Below are 20,750 nucleotides of genomic sequence, written 5' to 3'. Positions count from 1 at the left end.
GAAATAATGGTTTATTTTTCAGTTTCCCTCTGGATTTTTGACACTTTAATCTAAGTATAACCTGGGAAAGGTTTAAATAATGTATTTCAATGCACTGCAAGGTAAGAGTTTTTTGATTGTTGCATTCTTACTTTTGGGGCAAAGGTATAAATGGATGATTTCTTACTGAATTTTCTAGTCATGGAAAAATTATCAAGATGGTTGCTGTGTAGTTTCAGGCCATTTAGTTTCGGAAGGACTGAGTGATAAGCAATGCAGTTTGTGTAGCAGTTAATGCAGTCAGTGTTCATAGAGATGCTTCTGAATTAAATAGCTAAACACTAAAATAGCATTTTATCAAACAATCATCATAAATAAAATGCATTTTGACTTTACGATGACATGTGCTCTTACAGGAATGTTTCTTCTGCAAGCTAAGGATTGCATAACAAATTAAAGAACACACATCTATGCGGATAAAAGGCAAATAAACTTTCCCCAGCAATAATGTGGGAATCATCACTGACGGCTTGACATATCAATATTTCAGGAAGAATAAATGACTTTCATATCCGCATTTTTAAAAAATCATATACTTATTCATTTTTGCATCACCTGAACACTTTGGAAAGACTGTGCTTTATCACCTGAAACTGTTAAAAGTATTTCAAAATATTTTAATAAAGCTTTTTGAATGATCAAATAATGTAACTTTTAAACAAATTCTACTATTATTATAAATATTTGCTCTTCATCTCTTGCCCAAAGGAAAACTATAAATCTTGTCTCAACTGAATGAACACCATTTATCATATTCATTTTGTTGTCAATACAATTATGAAAAGCCTTTGGCCTTTTCCCAAGGAAGCTGATTTGCTACTGAAACTCAATTATTATAAGCAAGGCCAGTAGCAAGCCACTGTGTCTGGCAATGTAGCACAGCTTGCTGCATAAGTGACACCTCGCCCTTCGCCCCTGACCTCAATAACTTCAACATCTATGGTCAAATGGAGGAGATACCAGTTTCTAGTTCAAAAGAAAACACTTAAGTCCCAAGATTTTCCATTTCTGCCATCTGCTGGACAAATGCTGAAATGGAACCAGATTGTATTTGTTGACACAGGAGGGAGTTTCTGACCTTGGCTCTTCTTAAAACTGGTGAACAGGAAAAAGGCCTGTCCACTGCTGGACAGGCTGGCTTTAGAGCCTGGTTTCACGTGAATAATTACTTTTTTGTACCAAAATTAGACTTTTATGATTTTCCAAATAAATGAAAAGTTTTGATTTTGGAAGAGGGTGTTTATAGAAATAAAATGGTCATATATGTCTGGTCTATCTTTCATACATTAATTTAAGACTTTCTTATGATTAAATTTATAACCTCCGTACACATATATGTATAAGGCATGTAGCTGATTCTTCAGGGCCATGAAAAAGGCTTATCTGTCTGATCTCTAAGAAAATAAATGAAGAAGTAGGTTTCCATAGCAACTAAAACCATAAGTTACTAATATTTTAAACATTAGTTTTTAAAAATTTTCATAATGTGTAGTGTTCTCTCTAAAATATGCTCAGATCTGTTATATTGTGGGCCACAACTATGGCACAGTCATTGAACACTGCCTTTAAGAAGTTTCCTTTACAAATATTTAAAGAAAGTTTGGATAAGAAAGGCTTAAATAAAAAGCAAGAGAGAAAGAATACCCCTTAAATGTAAATTAAGTTGGGCATGTTACAGGTCTGTAACACTAATACGTAGGTGGCTGAGGCAGGATGCCCAGGAGATTGAGTCCATTCTTGGCTCCATGTCAAGTCTGAGGCCAACCTGGGCTATAAGAGACACTGTTTAAAGAAATCCATAAAATACAACAAGTCAATTAGCTTTAAAATAGAATTTTCTTATGTGTTGCTGGTTTCAAATGTAAAGGGCATGAAGCTATCACATGTCAATGACCTGTATAAACAGTCATATCCTGTTAGGATCAAAGACGACTCAGAGTACTATTAACATGTTAATAAATGTTTATGGCCACTGTGTAAGTGTCAGACATCAGAAAGAGTGCTTACTTTTCTCAGTGGTCACAGTAAATGAGGATACCGAATTGTCTCTTTTGCTGGATGATGACATCAAGTCTCTGAGAAATACAATGATTTGCTGAGGTTTACCCAGTAACTGAAAAGCTGGGATTTTAAACCTCATCTGTCTTCTTATTCTTACATGATGAAGCATTTCTGTATAGGGATTCCCCCTGCCCATCTGCATCTATACTACAGTTTTCAAATTTTATAGCAAATGACAAATCTGGCCACTTATTCTCACCCCCCCCCCATCTCATAACCATTAACATTCTCATCAGATGACCAAAAATCTCAAATAGGTAAACTAATCTTCTCAGCCCTGATAATTGATATGGAACAGAGACTTCAAGTCTCCCCAGAAAATACTACATGGTACAAATCACTGATCACAAGTACAGATATTAGCAACATGATGCCTGCAGCCCCAACATAAACAAAAATTTGAGGGAAGTTATTTTTAAGTTGTCAATATTTAATAGGTATCTATCAAAAAAGTGACCTCTTGGAGCTGGGTCTCCAAATGCTGTGCTCAGTTATCTGCACTGCTGCCACTGTGCTGTAATTTTTAGCTGATTACACATTAGTTCATTTAGCTTTGTTTCCTCTTCCCTACTGTGCCACACTATTAAACGAAAGAGAGGGGCCTGGCATCCCTCTGTGCACAGAGCTGGTATTGTCACAGTGTAATAAGGATACATCCAGTCAAACAGCATGGTGTAGCTGGTCTTTGTGTTCAGTGCAAAGGCAATCCCTCGAAGATCTCTTGCCAGCCCGATCAACATACGCTGTCAGTAGGAAAGAGACACAGTAATTGATTTTCACGTTAGCGCAGAGCAGATGGAGTAATAATCAGGCAATAATGACCACATATCTGATTCTGATTCATTAGCTAAAATGTCTCGCTCAGATCCCTTTCTATAGAAAACCATAGACTCTTTAATAAACAGACCATCAATCTGCTGACCAACTCCACTCTGCTTCTTATAAACCGAGCTAAGTCTTAATTCCAGGAGCACAGAAACATTGTAACTCAATCTACATTTTATCTGAATACTGCCAAATTTGAAAAAAAAAAAGGATCAGGATTCATAATTTCACAAGAGATATATAATCTAGACATTACTTAATAGCAAATCTCAAACAAATGGCTTGACTAAACTCAACCTCACTACAATTCAGTGTGCTCTAGAAATGCATTGGCTTTTAAAAATTTCCAAAGAAAAGTTGTAATAACTCAGGACAAGATAAAACTACTGCATTATAATTTGCTTAGAAAGGCAGTCATACTGTTCAAGTTAGTGAATAATGTAAGGAAAAAAGTTCTATATTTAATGTCACGAGACTTTGAAATTGAACTCTTGCTTTGTTTAATTCTTAAAGTCAAGGCAATTTATCAGCCTTAGTTTGCTCATCTATCAAAGGGGCTAATTATAATTATGGCCATTCTACAGACCTACTATGAGAAATACATTTGTGTGCAAAAATGCCTAACAATAGCCTGTCAAATAGTAAGTGTGGTTCACAAATGGTTTTAGAAGGGAGAAGGGGGAAGCCAAATCAAACCTTATTGACATGAATAAAAAAGATCTGACTCATACTCTGGACTCTTAATTAAGCTGTCCTTAGAATGATGATTGGGAAGAGAAAAGAAAACCCGTGAACAGATGCTAGAATGTCAGAACAAAGAGCACAAATAAACATAATTGCCCAGCAAGGACGTATGGTAGTAGAGATATGCAACTGTGATTTCTGAATATACTGTTTCAGTAGAAATGTTAAGCCAGAAAATGGTCTCTGAATCTTTACAGATTGATTTTAGTAATGAATGGAAACCTGTCTAGTAAGATGCCTAAGTTAGCAACTAGGCAATGAGTTTTGACCATCTTAATTATGGAAGACATTTCAAAGGAACAAATCATAGAGAACAGTCAGGCATCCTGCTCCTCTGACTTAACAGGCAACTCAATGTACCTGCATGTTGTCAATGGGACTACTCAATTTCTATTTCTTACAGTTTATAGAAATGATGGAAACCCACAGTTCTGAATCTGGGAAGTCCTAATTTCATTTTTGCTGCTTAAAATGACCATCTAGCTTTCTGCATGATGTCACCGGCTTGTGCTTTTCTAGCGTCACCAAGCCTCCTCACCATTATCTCATTATTTTTTAAATTACTTACTATGCATTTTTTTCCCTCACCAGTTAGAACTGGTCCTTTCTTGCAACCTCCAGAATAAAATCTGTCATCTATGAAGTATTCTCTCAACAGTTGTACTTTGGTTACCATATATGCTAGACTATGGATTCTATTTGGCTTTGCCATCTATTACAGTACTTTTTAAAAATTCTATTTTTATTACGTACACTTACACAGGCTACTCTTCAGGTAATTTTAAGCTTCCATATACATATAAGATATCCATTATTCAATACTAAATTGGTGAACAAAACCCATGAATTTTACTTTATGCCTTGTAAAAAGGGCTTTTCATAAAATGTCATTATACAAAAGGTTAATTTTTATTTGGTCAGAATTTTTGTCCTTGAAGGTACCAAGTTGATACAAATGCTTTAATTAAGCATTTTTTGACACAGTAAAATGAAGCCATAAAATTATACTAATGTTTTACTTTTGGAAAATGTTACTTGAGAGCAGAGACAATATATAACAAAATAAACGTAAGTTTTAGACTCACTCTAGCAATAATGTAAGAAACAGATTCATTATATTAAAAAAAAAACAGCAGTCATCTCAGGGTAGTGCAGAATCTACACAGATATATAAATAATGTTACAGCAGAATTTTCTTAATACTCAGCTCTGGCACGAGACAGACAGCACTAATCAGGAGCTCATACCTAGCAAATGACCCCCAGAATCTTGGGGTGGGAATTGGGATGGGGAACAGATCTAAAAGGTGATGAGTTCCAATAATTTTCTTGAGGCGCATTTAAGGAGTGGGGTACATCTAGTGATCTAATCCTATGCATTCCTTTCTGGAGAGTTCAACAAGAAAGTGCTGAGAGCTCCAGTCCACAGCATGGTGAACAGTTGTCTGTGTGCCAAGTGTGAGACGGATGGGCTGGGAAACAGCGGAAACGCCGCTCCTTCCACCCTGACCCCCAAACAGGGTTTCTAATGGGAAGTCTGACAGACCCTTTACTGTAGTGGCACTACTGGGGCAGCTATAATATTATCCTCATAATTCTACTATATAATAACAACAAAGAAAAAGAAGGTGAAGGGTCATTGTGCTTTGTCTTTAGAATTAAGATGGCTGTCTTCATCCTTACAGCATACTCTTAATTCTGGAGACACATCTTAATAACCTCTAAATAGTTCCAACAAAAGAGCCGTGTCAGAGGAATGAGCAGGCCCCAAGGTGTTTCAACTGGAGTGTTTTCATCTGCCTTTATTGCTCTATCCCTCTCCAGAATTAAGGCAATAACCTGTGATAAATTATTCAGGAACTGCTACAGGGATCAAAGCAAAATCATTCTGTTAAAGTGCTGTTTGCAACATTTGGCACTTAGTGCGAAAACTTTTAATGTGCGCATGCTGAAAATCAAGGATTTTAAATAATTTAACATTGGGGAGTTTTTACGAAGAGACTAAAGATAGCAGGTTCCTATTTAACTGCTCCTCTTCCTCTGAGAAGTTTTCATTCATTTTCCTTAAAACCCGTGACGTCATGCCTGAATTGAAAAATATGCATAGGCTAGGGTAACAGCATGCTATATTTTACTATGGATAAAATGATGGGGGGGTGGGAGGCAAGAAACATTTTGAAATGATAGTACATAACCAGGATATTTTTTTTTTTTTTTTTTTTTGCTGTTGTTTCTTTCTTTCCCTTTGACTTTTAAGAGAGAAAACAAACAAAAATCCCTAAAGACAAAATTTCAACATTTGCTTCAGCTTTATCAGGACTGAGTAAAGAAAACAAAGTTATAAATAAGGGCTTTTCAGCACTTTTTTTTTTTCTCACTGTATTTCAGTTTGGCAACACAGGTCCTAAAATCTGCATTTGAAAAATATGTATAAATAGGGATTTAGATGATCCTGGTAAGGGTTACAAATTAAATGAATTTGGCAGTCCTGCAGCATTTTCATAAAGATATTTTAACAGTATCACCTCTTGTGGGTTGGAATACTAAATACTTTATTGGAAAACAAAACAGAACTGTATTCATCTCTAGTACTTGCACAATGAAGTACCTGAAAGCACCTTTGCATGTATTATTTATCCACCATGATAGAAAAATAGCCTTAACCTAATAAATTACATTTAAGAGCATTTAGTGCAAAAGTTTTGTTTATGATAAAGCAACAGATTTCGTTTCTTATTGGTAGCTTAAAGCACCAAGTTTTCTTCATACAAATTAGACAGATGGTGCTTACAGTAGAATTTACTAAAGGTCTGTCACAACAAATGCAGCCAAGCTGCATATTTAATCACTGCAGAATCTTGTCTACCTGCAGCTGCCAACTGCTAATCCAATTTCCCTGATAAATGTGGCAAGAGACACGATCAGCAATAAAGAGCATCTAACTCCATTTTCCTGCAGGGCGTCTTTTGATGAACATTTAGGACGGAAGCACGGAGTGCACTGTGTGGCCTTGGTTCGTGGCAGCTGCATGCATTCTGAGGCACAGTTCTCAGGTTACTCACTTAATTCTGCCACTATCATTACGTTGCTATTGATCTCAGTAGCTGTTGCCTACACAGCATTACTCTAGATGAAGCTGAATCAGGCAGTTATCATGCATCAAACTTGCTCAAAAGCCTGGAGATTTCCCCTTAATTACTTGTGATTTTATTTGCAAATACCGTTAAAGTGTAATCAAGCAGTCACTTTCCAGGGTCGTTAAGAACTTGCTAGTTTAGGGATATATCACTGGAACTCCATTAAAAATGACTCTAGGAAGATGTTTTCTATCAAACTAGATGGAATTACATCCAAACAGGCTTGGAATATAATGCTATCTTCAAATGAGACAAATGCAATTTTCATAAAGATGGCAGTTTTCAACCTCACCAAATCTTTTTGATAAGGGGCAGCAAGGGCTACTTAAAAGCAGCAAAGATTCGGTTGGCCAAAAACATTTGGAAGACATTGAAAAAATACAGTTTGTTCAGCTAGGAACTGACAAAATTCAGGAAGACCATACAAACAAAGAAGAATTAGGTATTTACTTTTTAAATTTTCACAGAAACATTATATAAATGTCAGTAAAGGCCATTCCTTTTCTAATTGGTTTCATGGCATATGAGAGAGAGAAAAAGAGAGGAAGGAAAGGAACGAGAGAAGAGAAGCCAGGAAAAGATGGTTACTATTTCAACCTATTTCAAGTAACAATAACATGTGTCTAGAGCATCACCAACAAGGGTACCTACTTCTCTGGAATGTATTTATTATTCTTAAAAATAACAATCAGTGTCAATCTATTTAATATAGCTCTGATACAGCATAATTTCAGGAGACACTATTTTTGTTTGGCAAAGCTCCTGCTTCCCATCCCCCACGTTAAAATACGGGGTTGTTTTGTCACAAACAGCTTGCTACACTTAAGGATTTTACTAATAAAACATAATGTTGTCTTAGATATTATGACTGTTGCCACAGCTGAACTGACTTGTCAAATCAATCCTAATATGGCTCCCACAGGCACATAAAGCCTTATTTAGCTATCAGTTATCCTAATCACTTTGTTCAGTTTAAGAATGCAACACTTCAAGACCGGCTCCTATTTATACACATATGCCTAGCCATTTAATAAAGTCTTGATTTATATAAATTCTTGTTCAAAAAAATCTTCAGAGATGTAGGGTTTTAGCATGTGCATGCCTCCATATGGATATGCTGAAACACACAGAGCAGGGTGGATGGGAGATAGTGATGTTAAAGTGGCTTGCCCACAAGAACTGTGCTATTACAGACAGTGAGCATCACTGAAGACAAATCTGTACCATATAACCATGAACTGATTGTCCTAAGCCGCTGACTTCACAGTTCACCTGCATCCAGAAGTGCTTACATTAAAGCACATTTCATATGTATATTACTTAGAAGGGTGGGATATATAGAGATAAACAAGTACCTTCTCTGGTGTTAGGCACTGAGAAAGAATACTTGTCTTCCCTCATGTATGGAAACAAACTCACCTTTGCTTCTTCTTGTTTAAAGTTGTTGTTGAATATCTGCAAAACTGTTTCAAAAGACACTGTGAGAGGCAGCATAAAATTCTCAAATTCATCTTCATCTTCACCTACAGAAGAAGCAAAGGGGTTGCTAAGGTTAAAAATGTATGCTAATGTACAGCCTTAACACTGAGTGTTTCACACAGCTTTAGGGTCCCTGTGAAGACCTTAAAGACCTGAGCCTGCATTCCTGTCCATGCCACAATTGGTGCTTTGGCTCATTAAATACTCTGGTTTATGCTCTGTACTTTACACCAAATGAAACAGCAACATTACCCAACAGCTACTATTTTCCCCCTAGCTCTAACTGACTCATGCCCCAAGCATTTCCACCCATCTTTATATCTTGGGGGCCCCAGCATTTCCCTACTTTCAAAGCTTCACAGACAACAGTCTCCCTCTTCCTTCCTTCCTTCCTTTGGTGCCAAGGCTTCAAAAGGCTCACAGACTTAGGTGCTGAGATAGGTCCCAGTTATTATTCTCTTTTATTTATATTCTTTAAAACATTAACTTATGGGGGCTTGGAGAAATAACTAGCTCAGTGGTTAAGAACACTTGCTGTTCTTACAGAGATCTGAGTTCTGCTCCCAACACTGACATCAGGCAGTTTGAACTGCCTGTAACTCTAGCTCCATGGGATCCAACACCCTCTTCAGGTGGCATACAAATACACTCATATATACAAACAAATCTCTTTTTCCTTTTTTTTTTTTTGGAGACAGGGTTTCTCTGTATTGCTTTGGAGCCTGTCCTGGAACTAGCTCTGTAGACCATGCTGGCCTTGAACTCACAGAGATTCACCTGCCTCTGCCTTCCAAGTGTTTGGATTAAAGGCGTGCACCACCAATGCTCGGCTACAAATACAAACAAATCTTTAAAAACTAACATTAATAAATGACAAAGGATGAGGTCCCCTCATGGTTCATTTAGATTTCAACTGTTCTTTATTACAGACAAGAGTAAAAAGAGGCATTTTCTATTAATTTTTCATATAAAGGTAGACTATATTTTCCTCAATGATTCTGTCAAGACAGAATCTTCATACAATAATAATTTGCATACTACTCTTTTCAAAATCGGCTTCTCCGAAATTAGATTGGACTCTCATCCATCCTACGCCACAGGGAACCATGTACTAATAAAGCAATAGAAAATGCTTACATGTCTTGCTGAAGGTGCCACTTAGAAGAGAACTGTATGGTTCAGACCTTCTGATTTTTGTGCTATTAGTGGTTTTAAAATACAGATTGTGGTAGGAAGTGACCTCAGAGAAGAGACCAGTGGTCTTCAATGGTTGGTACTTGTCCTAGAAGTAGGACCATTACTTGGGGCTTATGAGATACCAACTTGCAGGTTCCAACCCAAATCTACTCCACTGCCTCAGAATCTCTGGGGATAGGCAACACTAGCTGATGAAGTCTAAGGCCGCGTGCGCGCACGCGCGCGCGCGCGCACACACACACACACACACACACACACACACACACACACACATAATCAATGGTGGGTCTCTTTTGACTCTTCAGTAGTAGCTGATCTGATTTACCCTGATCTTTTATGATTTCCCTCTCCCCTTAAAATGCATATAATTTGCCTTTAGAGTCCAAAAGAATAGAGAACATAAAAAAGATGCCAAAAGTCAATGAATTGTTCCTGGTGTTCTAGTCATGGGTCAAGATCTTGGGTAAAGAACAAGGCAGACCAATTTATAATCTCTGCTCTGTCAAGTAGCTATGTGACCATATCATTCTTTATATCCAACACTGTTTGTCAGAGACGTTGTTTTCAAGGCTTACGCCCAATGATGTCATCTAAAGATGGCACACCTTTCCCAGACCTTACATAAGTGCTTGATGTCTTTCCTTTCTATTTTTGTTGCATGCCCCCCCCCATTTTAAAGCACATATTTAATTATACCATCAATATTGTAGCCACTTACATGGTACCATCACCATTTGATCAAAGCCTCTGTGCACTGAAGAAGAGGAAATTTATAATGTGTGTATGTAAATTATTAACTACTAACCTACACTGGCTGCTATCTTGGGCTTAGCTTCTGTGTGCTGCCATGGTGTGTTCCTGTGACATGATTATGTAAGGCTCTGCAGTACATAAACTCAGGAATCTGACTTTTACCACAAGTAGTTTAACCCTGGGGGTATTTCACTAGTCACTGAATCTCAGCTTCCTCATCTACAAAATAAGGATGAAACTGTCTATCTTTAATATTTCTGGAAAGGTTAGATGCTAAAATAAATGAAAAATAGGTGATATATATATATCTATATCTATCTATCTATCTATCTATCTATCTATATATATATATATATCTCAATGGTGGTAAATAATGTTACAGCATTAGCTGTAAAAACAGTGCCTTCTGTTACTAGAAGGGTACTGTGTTTGAAAGAAATACAGTTGTTCAACAAATTTCCACAGTCCTGGTCAGATTAAAGGTCCAAGCCTGTAATATCAACATCTGGAAGTGGAGGCAGGGAAATTAGGAGTTCAATGCTAGCTCAGCTACTTGAAAACCCATTACATCAATTTTTTTTTTAAACTCCTGATTTTAAAAAAAAGGCCTGAGAAGGTAGCTCAGTGGTAGAATAGCAACATGTGTGAAAGACCTGGGTTCGACCATTACTACTACAAAACAAACACAAAAAAGACACTCTAGGAAAAAAAACAAAACAAAACCCCAATCTAATAAATAGTAGAAGTGAACATTAACAAATCGTAGGTACACACAACACATGTACATTGAATTTAAAAACTTAATCTTACTCTATGGTAAAGTGTTTCCTAAAAATAATCATCACTAAGAACAATGGTAATTATCCCTGCAGGCAGAAGGGTGCTGGAAAGAGTGGATGCTCCTAAACTAAGATGTTTATTTAAGCTTCAGTCCTGGCTCTGCTACTGTTAGCTGTCTGGCATGTAAGCCTTAGTGTCCTCATTTGTAATTAAGAGACACAATAGTTACTTTATAAAGTTAGCTGTGAGGATTAAATGACAAAGCATCTGTACCTCCCCTTGCTGGCACTTCATAAACAACAGCCATTAGCATTTTCGTTGTCCTGAGTGCAACATGGACTTAGAGAGATGATTATGATAATTAAATAAAGTGTGACCACATGACTGCCAGCCCAATAAATACCCTTCCTTTGGGAATGAAGCTTCTGCAAAAAAGTTTAGACTTTTTCCAAAGAAAAGAGATGTTTATTCATAACAAACACTAATTCAGAGCTTCTGTATTTGAACTTCTAGATCTCATCTATTTCACAAATCAAACTTCTTGAAAGCCCACTCAATAGGCAAGAAACTATGCCTGGTCTTAGAAACCAACCAAATGCCTGGGACAGTAAGGTCATGGATCTTAGAAGAGAACCTACTATTGTTACTTTATCAGACCATCAAAATTCCTAATTGCATTATAAAACTTATCCTTATCCTCACCTCTCAAAGAAGCATCTCTTTACAGTAAATGGAGATCAAAAAAAACACGGGGAGCTCAGGTAAATATCTATAACACAACAGCTGCACCGAAGGTCAGGACACATGGAGGAAGAAGGGGCACAGAAATGTAAGAACCAGAGGACCAGGGAGATTGAGTCTCAGAAATAATAGGGAAGGTGTACTCATGATACATTAATAAAATTGATTCTGAAACAAGACCTGAATAATGACAATATTAACAGATATGATAACAGGAAAGGGCTCAATTTGACCTGGTTCCACGCCCTAGACAAACAATTGTAGGCAACTAATGCCTATGAGAAAGGGAGAATTAGCTCCTACAGGGATGAGTCCCTTAAGTGGTCATCCCTAAAATCATATCATTATATACACATAAGCCATATGAAATGGACTCAGCAGGTTCTATGTACATATTTATATGTGTTTGTCTAACAATAATGGTTAAAAAAAAGAGGCCATCAGTTTGAGAGGGAGTGGGAAGTGACATGGGAGGAACTGGGAGAGGAGACATAAGAGGGGCTGAAGAGGGAGGAAAAGAAAATGGAAGCGACACAATTACATATTAATTAAATTTAGTAAAAAATTAAAAACAAAGATTTCAGTTGCATGGTGGTAGTGGCTCATGCGTTTAATCCCAGCACTTGGGAGGCAGAGGCAGGTGGATCTCTGAGTTTGAGGCCAGCCTGGCCTACAGAGTGAATTCCAGGACAGCCAGGGCTACACAGAGAAACCCTGTCTTGCAAAAACAATAAACAAATCCCTAAAGATTTCATCATGTGAAAAACAAAACAAAACAAAAATACAATAAGTAGGAAGGTGTGCAGCAGTGCTACTATATGTAACGTGTTCACAGGCCCTTTCTGCCCATTGTATCTCAAGTGACTCCCTCCACCATTATTTCCCAACCTTTCCTATTTTTATTGCAGTTACTATGACTGGCTATGACCTTTTATATACTTTGTCATATAACCTTTTTTTGGGGAGAAACACGATCTACTTGGATCATGCTGTCTCTCCAGTATTTAGAATAGAGTCTGGATGAATTCAGTACTGAATTTATTCAAAGAACACTTTCATGGCTCTTACTTATTTAACTAATTGTTGGAACTCACAATCCCATGAAATCCTACAATCTCAATTTTTGCATGGGAACAGAGAAGCCCTGAAGAATTAAGTAGCTTGCCAAATATCTTCCAGCTGATAAATGCCAGTGATGATCTGAGATCCTGATCAGGTCTGTTTTGCTCTAAAGTTCATATTTTCCCCCAATATCTCTCTGATGGAGTGGAAGACATCAAAATTATGGAGTTAAGTCAGTAGCATAGAATCTTGAATTTGGAGTTGCAAAAGCCAGAAGAGAGTAAAAAACAGCTTGGTGCTGGTGAGGAAAGTAGAACAACAGGCAATGTGACTTTAAAGCAGGCCTGTGATGAGAGGGAGGCCCCCAGCAGGGTCTCCACTGTACTTAGTGCCGTTCCTGTGTGACTCAGGGTTATGTCTTGCCACCTAAGCTGGAAAACTGGCTTCTTTCACCGGCATCCATTAAGGATTTCTCCCTGCCTTGTACTATTTACAGGCATTATCTGTTTCTGATGCAAAAGAAGAAAACATGAGATGTCTTATAGTTTCAAATTCAAGGATGTAGTCATATATTTACTATGCAAAATGTAGATGTCAGAATCTTGTGAATTAATAAGGGTGACACTGCTTTCTAGTAAGTCAAAGATCATGAAACTAATATGATTTATAGGTAAAATGTTCATTAACAAAATATTTCCAACTCTGAAAGGTAAGTTATTGTAGTAATACACATTTTAAGTTCTTCATCACCCATAAAAAGAAAAGATACATTTTTTAGCCTTTAGGACATCCCCAACAAATCACCTTTCCCAGTTTTCTGGGGATATACTTGAACAGAAAAGTTATTATCTTATATGTTCCAATTTTTTTTCTTCTTCAGAGAAAACATTTAGAATAGGGGCTTTCTTAATATGTTGGCTGCCAAATATTTGTTTTTAGTACATTTTATTGCTGTGCAGTTTCAAACCCTGGACACTTGGGAGGTGGGAAGAGGGTGATCAAGAGTTTGAGGACATTCTCAGCTACATAGTTGAGTTTGTGGCTAGACTGGGTTCCATGACACCCTGCTTCAAAAATCCAAACAAAACCTCACCAAAAGCAATCAACCTCACACCAAAACAAATCTGAGGAGTGGTGAGTTTACAATAGTTGATTCCTGCTCCCAGACCTAAGAACTGAACCCCAGGGGTGTAAAGTGGTACAGCCAGTGCAATATGGTGAGATGGCACTGTGGAAGGGTTTGGGAGTTATTTATGAGCTGCAGAATTGCCATCTGACTCCAAGACAGCTGGAGACATATCACTACACAAGAACTTGTAAGTTGACAGGCACTGTGTGCACTTATAAACAAAGCACTCAATAGGTAGAGGCAGGAGGACCTCCAGGTCCAGGAAGGTATGGGTCACAGAGGGAGACCTTGTCTCAAACAAAACCAGTCTACATTTAATTGTTCATAGCAGCATTATTTCATAATAGCCAGAAGGTAGAAACATTTCAAATCCCAACCGTTTAAGTTGAAGAGTAGATGAGCTATATGTATGTGTGCATATACATAGAACTATTCAGCCATCAAAAGTGGAAAAAGTATCAATATATGCTAAAACATGGATAAGACTCAAAATTATTATACTAAGTTAAAGACAGACACAGAGGCCATACTTCCATTTATATTCAATGTTCTCTCCAGGACAAATCCAGGCAGAAAGCAGTTAAGTGGTTGCTAGGAGAAGGGGTGGGTTGGGGATGAAAATGTTCTAGAATTACATAATGGTAGTGGTTATACAATCTTGCAAATACTCTAAATATGATAAACACCATTGGATCGTACATTTTTAAAAAGCCAATTTTATGGCACCAGAGCCTAAAAAGAAAACAAAACTACTGCCATGACAGAAATCCAAGTTTACCCTCCTCTGCTTGAAATACATACAAACACACAGCACTTCTTTTGAGTTCCTCAAATTTGAATGCAGACAGTGGCTATATCACTGGGAACTTGGTAAAGTGGGCAAGGAGAGACAAGTAACAAGTAATTATAGTAATTATAAATGATGGTAGACAACAGCTGCTAAGCATATACTTCATGACAAACACTATGAAACACTGACATTTGTGATGTCAGCATGCTAGATAAAATTCTAACATGGGTACATGTGAGTATTTTGAGTTATACAATAAAGACAAATTAAGGCCACTGATCAACTGTCTTTAAAAAAGAAAATCTGCCAGGCATTGTGATACACACTTTTAATCCCAGCTCTTAGGAGATTGAGACAGGAGGATTGGCCATGAGTTTTAGTCCTTCTTGAGCAACCCATTCTACAGTATAAAACCCCTTCAAAAAAAAATGAAGGAAAAAATAAAATTATTTTGCACTACTCAAATGAGTACAATTGGGTCCTAAGTGTCCTTAAAAGAGGTAGAGAACCATAAGGATCACAGCATGAGCCTGGGTCAAATGTTTGGGGGTGGGAGGGATGTGCCCCTAGAAGCTGTGAAGCAAGAATAAAGACTAGACCACAGTCCTGCCAATACCATAGTTCAACTCACTGAGACCTACTCTGGACACCTTCCATCCAACTATGAAATAATATTTATATTGTTTAAATTATTAAATTGTGTTAATTTGTTATATAAGTACTAGTATCGCGGTTTAATAAGGATCAGGATAAACAATTAGGCCGAACAGATGTTTATTCAGGGAGAAATAACTCACAACATAGACAGGTGAACACCAGCAGGTTCCTGCTTCCAAGAATTCATCTGGAAGTCCTCCTGTCCCCCCACTCCTCCTCCGACTTAGTTCCCCAGGTCACTTCCGCCCCTGACTCCACCCCCCAATGGGTGTGGTCAGTGCCACAGAAGGAGACAAAGTGAGTATCCCACTACATACTAGGAATTTAACACAGTAAAGTCTTGCCTGTTAAGTCTTGCCTGTTAACTAAGGCAAATTAAGAAAAGAATAACACAAGAAAACACAAGAGTGGGTAGAGGAAACAGTCCACTAAAGACAAGCTGATGTGTGAGATCCCAGTGAGTCTGTAGTCTTTGCATGTCGACATCTATGGCCCCTGCTAAGTTCAATGTTGCAAGAAGATGACACTTCTAAAGTTCTGTTTAGCAGAGGCTCAAGAAATATGCTTTGCTGGTCCTTCAAACATAAGCTAGAATATGGCTTCAGCCCAGTTTCCTTGTAAACTGTTTAGGATTCTGGTCACTTATGAAATGACTTGTGACTTCAGGCAGGGTATTTTAGAATTGCTAGGAAGTGTCATCAGTGGGGAGATTAGATGCAGTAAGAGTAGTGAAATCGCCTCACTTTGAGGTCCATGGTGGTTTGCTTATGACTCTCAATAGTGTTTCTTATTTAGTAGATACTAAGTACTTGCAGGTAGGCATTCAATTGCATGACAATCCTATAACCATCTCCATTAAATAGATGAGAAAACTGAGGTTCCCTGAAATTCTAGAAAAACCACAATACTTACTTTAGTTTCTACAAGAAAAATACATTATCCAGTGCTGAGTTGCTATTCTTTTTCTAAGAAACCTAACCTAAAAGTTTCACCCTGAGCATTCTATTCCCTGGGGTGCTCTGGACTCTACCCTCAAAACTAGGTACATTATTAAAACTGGGTCTGGACTTAATGGGCTGCTTTCTGCCTACAGGGCCGGCTAATTAGTCTTAATTATCTCATTATGGATTCTAAGTATTTCCAGCTGCTTTTTTACCCCCACTGCCCACTCTCCCACCCTTCTCCCATGTCTACTTTCCAAGCTTTCTCTGCCAAGTCATGGGCACAGGTGAAATGATGATGTATTCTTCATCTATGAGAACATTAGTTATTTCTGATCAAACCCATCACCTGCTAAGTCTTCCTCAGAAGCCCACCTTTCTGTTCCTTAATCCATGAAAAGAAATATGCTTTCCCCAATTATTAGACATAGAACACCATCTAAAAACTCCATCTGACCTTCACTGGATTAATTGTCATATTTATCTACACAGGAAAAACCACAGATAAGAATCTGTTTACTTTGCAGACTCCTAGAAAGTAATCTTTCATTTTCCTCTCATTGCTCTCAAGCCAAGAATCAATCCCCTGGTCCAAACAGGTCAAATAGAAAAGAAGAAAAAGTTATATTTTTTACTTGAAGAAGAAGGGAAGGGTGAAGGGTGAAGGAATGACTTGGTGGGATTGAGTTAAAATATGTAGTTTGATGGTTACCCCGGAGCAAGTCGGTATATCTCTGAACCTCAGTTTACTAATAAACAATGGAATGGTGGATACTTAATGCAGCCTATTGTGAGGCTTAAACAGGATTAAGATACATGGAACAGTTTACTGAATATGATTCTGAATTGAAATATAAAGCATAGTCTAAATGACTATTTTTATGTAAGGCAGGTACATCAGAGTAATTAGAAAAGGGTAAGAAATGGGGTATCAAAATCATGATTAGCAGTTTGCAATCTATAAATCTCTATATAAATGTCTGCTTTTATTAATAAAGAAGAGGCAGGTGAGAATGATGGGCAGCTAAAAGAACCTGCCACCAAGCCCTACAGTCTAAGCTTCTCTGAGCACACATGGCAGAGGGAAAGAACTGCTCTTCCAACCTGTTCTCTGACTTCCACAAGCACATTACCATGTGTGTGCATACATGTGCCATGCACACAAAAATAAAATGTAAGATAAAAGAAGGAAGTTCCTTTCTGTGTATTTTAATGGTCTACCTTTAGTTGCTATTTATAGAATATTTTTTCCCGGTTACTCAAGTAGTTAACTTGTTACATAAAATTCCTCAACTTTAGGTCAGCAATATCTTCAAGTGCCAATTGCTATTAGGCCATGAAAACACATTCTGTGTTACCCTCACTCCTAAAGACAAAGCTGTTTTAACAATTATAGCCATCATTTAAAAAATATTAGTTTTTACAGTTAAAAATACCAAAGGAATATAATGCTCACTCAAATCCTACCCAAATACTTCTGAGTGGTTCAGTGTCAGAATTTCTGAATGCATGGCTTGATATGACTGTTAACATGGAACAATCCCGGATTTACTAGTGGTAAAGACATTTGCAACTAATATTTGGCTCTTTACAAAACAAACAGATTACTTGTAAGTTTTTTCTCACTTCCCTTCAATGTTTGTCAAGCTAAAATTTATCTCTATTCCAACAACACAGAAGGTTTTTTTTTTTTTTTTTAATTCAAATATTTTACACTGAACAGCTTGTTGGAAGTTCTCCATTTACTCTTCCCTTTAGCTCATTAAATCAACAAGTTAATTGTAAAATAACCCAGGGAGCTCTGAAGTGGCTCCCTGAAGGGGAGCACACAAGCACAGAGGCCGGCTACCTATCTCTTGCTGCATGTGCATTCTCTTGCAAGGACACTTTCTGCATTCCTCTGGTAATTTCTGGAGACTTAAATATTACATAGCTAACATCTTTTCCACATCAAAACATTATCATCAAAAAGATGAAATGTTTTCAATTCTGTCCTTCACAGAAGTAAGCATTTTGTCTACTTTATTTAAAACAACCTGATAACATAGTACAACTGCTTATTGCCAAAACTCCCCCATTTTCATCTGAAATACAACCTGGGGCACATAGCATCTAATTAAATTCATACAAAGCTCAAATTATTGAATATAACCCAAAATGCATTTCAAAGTAAATACCAATTAATGTGACACCCAATTTCTCTCCCCCTTTCTAATTACTCCAATGTGCATGGCTTATATAAAAATATTCAATTCATTTTGTAGGATTCAATTAGAATGTTTTGTATTTCAAGCCAAGAATCATGTCCAGTTCTTCTGCAAGCAGGTTGATTAGGCATTTTTTCCCTACTTGATTCTTAATTCCCCAAATCAGTGTTACAAAATTTATTATTATTATTATTATTATTTTAATTTGAGCATGGTTCTTATGCTGATTATCTGATTCTTTCATTTAACACATGATCAATGCTACTCTTGACTATAGTACTTTTTCTTCCCTGTTTCCATGGCAGTGAACACAAATAGAAAACTATCAAGTCAGACATACGAAATTTTGACAGCAAAGACACCCTTTATCTAGGCTGTGAGATATGGCCACAAATAATCAAACCTACTCTGGAAAGGATGACTCTGGTTCTTAACAAGGCAAAGAAACCCTAATTACACCACAAATCATTACTTGATGCTACACGTTCAGTGATTTTACAAAAGCACTGCTAAGTAGGGAAGGGACATTCCCCCTCCCCCAAGCAGTGTAAAGTTCCATTGAGACAGTTGTAATAGTTTTAAATTTAAAATAACTCAGATACAACTGATTTATATTGAGTACCTACTATGTTCCAGGTACACTTCTATTATAGCCTCTTTTTGTTTCACTAAAGGTATACAAAAAGCATTAGAATATAATAATTATATTTTCCCCTAAACTTTGAATTGAAAAATATAAATTCACAATTTATACTGTTAGGGGCTAGATATTTAAAAGGAATCTAATTTGGAAAAAATGAAATTCTCTTATTCAAATTATAAATGTTTACTTAAGTTTCTTATTCTCACAATTTACATTAAGCATTATTAAGTAAATCTGCCTTCAAAAGTGTACAATGCAAGCTGGGCATGGTGGCACACACCTTTAATCCCAACACTCAGGAGACAGAGGCAGGAGAATCTTTCTAAGTTTGAGGCCAGCCTGGTCTACAAAGGAGTTCTAGGACATCTAGGAATGTTACACAGAGAAACCCTGTCTCAAAAAACAAAACGAAACAAAACAAGCATGCAATGCAAAGTCCTCCGGCATCAACATGGATATCAATTATCAATATACTAACAAGTATGAAAGTGTATTCAGGCTCAGATATGCTCTTCTGTGGTTTACAACCAAACAGATGAAGGCACCAAATTGTGTGTGATAACTCTTTGAAAAAAGAAATCTTGACCCATTTTCATTATCAGATTCTGAAGGTATAGGTGACAAAGCCAATTTCCAGGAAATCTACATATATTAGTCTTTAACAGTGATCTCATCATTTCCTTCACTATGTAGCAAGGTCATTAAAAGAATGAAATGTAGACCCCGTTTTAAGCATTTTAATGCTTGAACATATGGAAAATAAGAATGCAAGTTCCTCAAGACAGGCAGGACCCATTCCACCTGACATGTGTCTTGTCCTTATTTCAGCAGTGTGCTTGCTAAATGATTGCCCAGAACAGCGAAAAGGTTTAGGGCTACTTCTCTTCTCTTCACAGCAGCACTAAGAGGTAAACAGGCCAGTGCTCAGTATAGAAAGCTGTTATTTGGAACTCACACTAAATTGGGTTTTGCATGCATGGTTTATACTCTTCAAATATTTATAGACAGTTTTCTTTGCCTCCAGCTCTGGTTGTCACTTAGCCAAGTTATACATACATGGTTCTTTTAATCTTTTCTTAGAAATCAATTCCACTCAGCTCCTTAATCATTCTAGCTGCATTTTCTCAACTTTTAGCTATTTGTCTTTCTAGTGACTTAGACTGTTGAAATGTATGAAAGTGATATGGCTATGAACACGGAGAGGGTTAGCTGCTTTTCCATTTGAAGTATTTCAAGTTTCAAAGTATTTTATATGCAAAATAAAACTTTTCTTTTACCATGTCTTAAAAATTCTGTTTGTGTTGATATACCAAAATTTTTCCAAAATATTATCAGTATGATATTCTCTAAGGATAACAGTGTCACTGGCCAACATCTCTTGTGTCTACAGCTGGAGTGTTTCAATATGAGAAAATATAGGAATCAAAATTAACATAGCCACGCAGAAAAGTGCCCATTTCAAGATTTTAGCTATTTGTAGATATGTCTTACTAAATACAGCTTTTCAATTAAAAAGTAAAGTAGGCAAGGATTTAAAAAACAACAACAACAAAAACAAGACTCTAA

The 20,750-nt window shown here is 37.1% G+C and overlaps 1 protein-coding gene across 4 annotated transcripts in view; it reads right to left on the bottom strand.

The window, feature by feature from the left end:
* Ranbp17 (RAN binding protein 17) overlaps nt 1-20,750 on the bottom strand; it is a 289,784-nt gene that overhangs the window by 74,479 nt on the left and 194,555 nt on the right. For all 4 annotated transcript variants that reach the window (XR_007834268.1, XM_051180973.1, XM_051180974.1 and 1 more), the window contains 2 exons: nt 8,225-8,328; nt 2,755-2,843 (listed from right to left, as the gene is read on the bottom strand). Coding sequence is in view for 3 of the 4 variants with exons in the window: in XM_051180973.1 (XP_051036930.1) it covers nt 2,755-2,843; nt 8,225-8,328 (193 nt within the window). In the remaining variant the exon portion in view is untranslated. The remainder of the gene's footprint in view (nt 1-2,754; nt 2,844-8,224; nt 8,329-20,750) is intronic.

Source organism: Phodopus roborovskii, unplaced genomic scaffold (genome assembly GCF_943737965.1).
Source record: "Phodopus roborovskii unplaced genomic scaffold, PHOROB, whole genome shotgun sequence".
Lineage (NCBI taxonomy): Eukaryota > Metazoa > Chordata > Mammalia > Rodentia > Cricetidae > Phodopus > Phodopus roborovskii.
The sequence above is the reverse complement of the archived record's forward strand: the minus strand, read 5'-3'. Positions and strand labels throughout refer to the sequence as shown.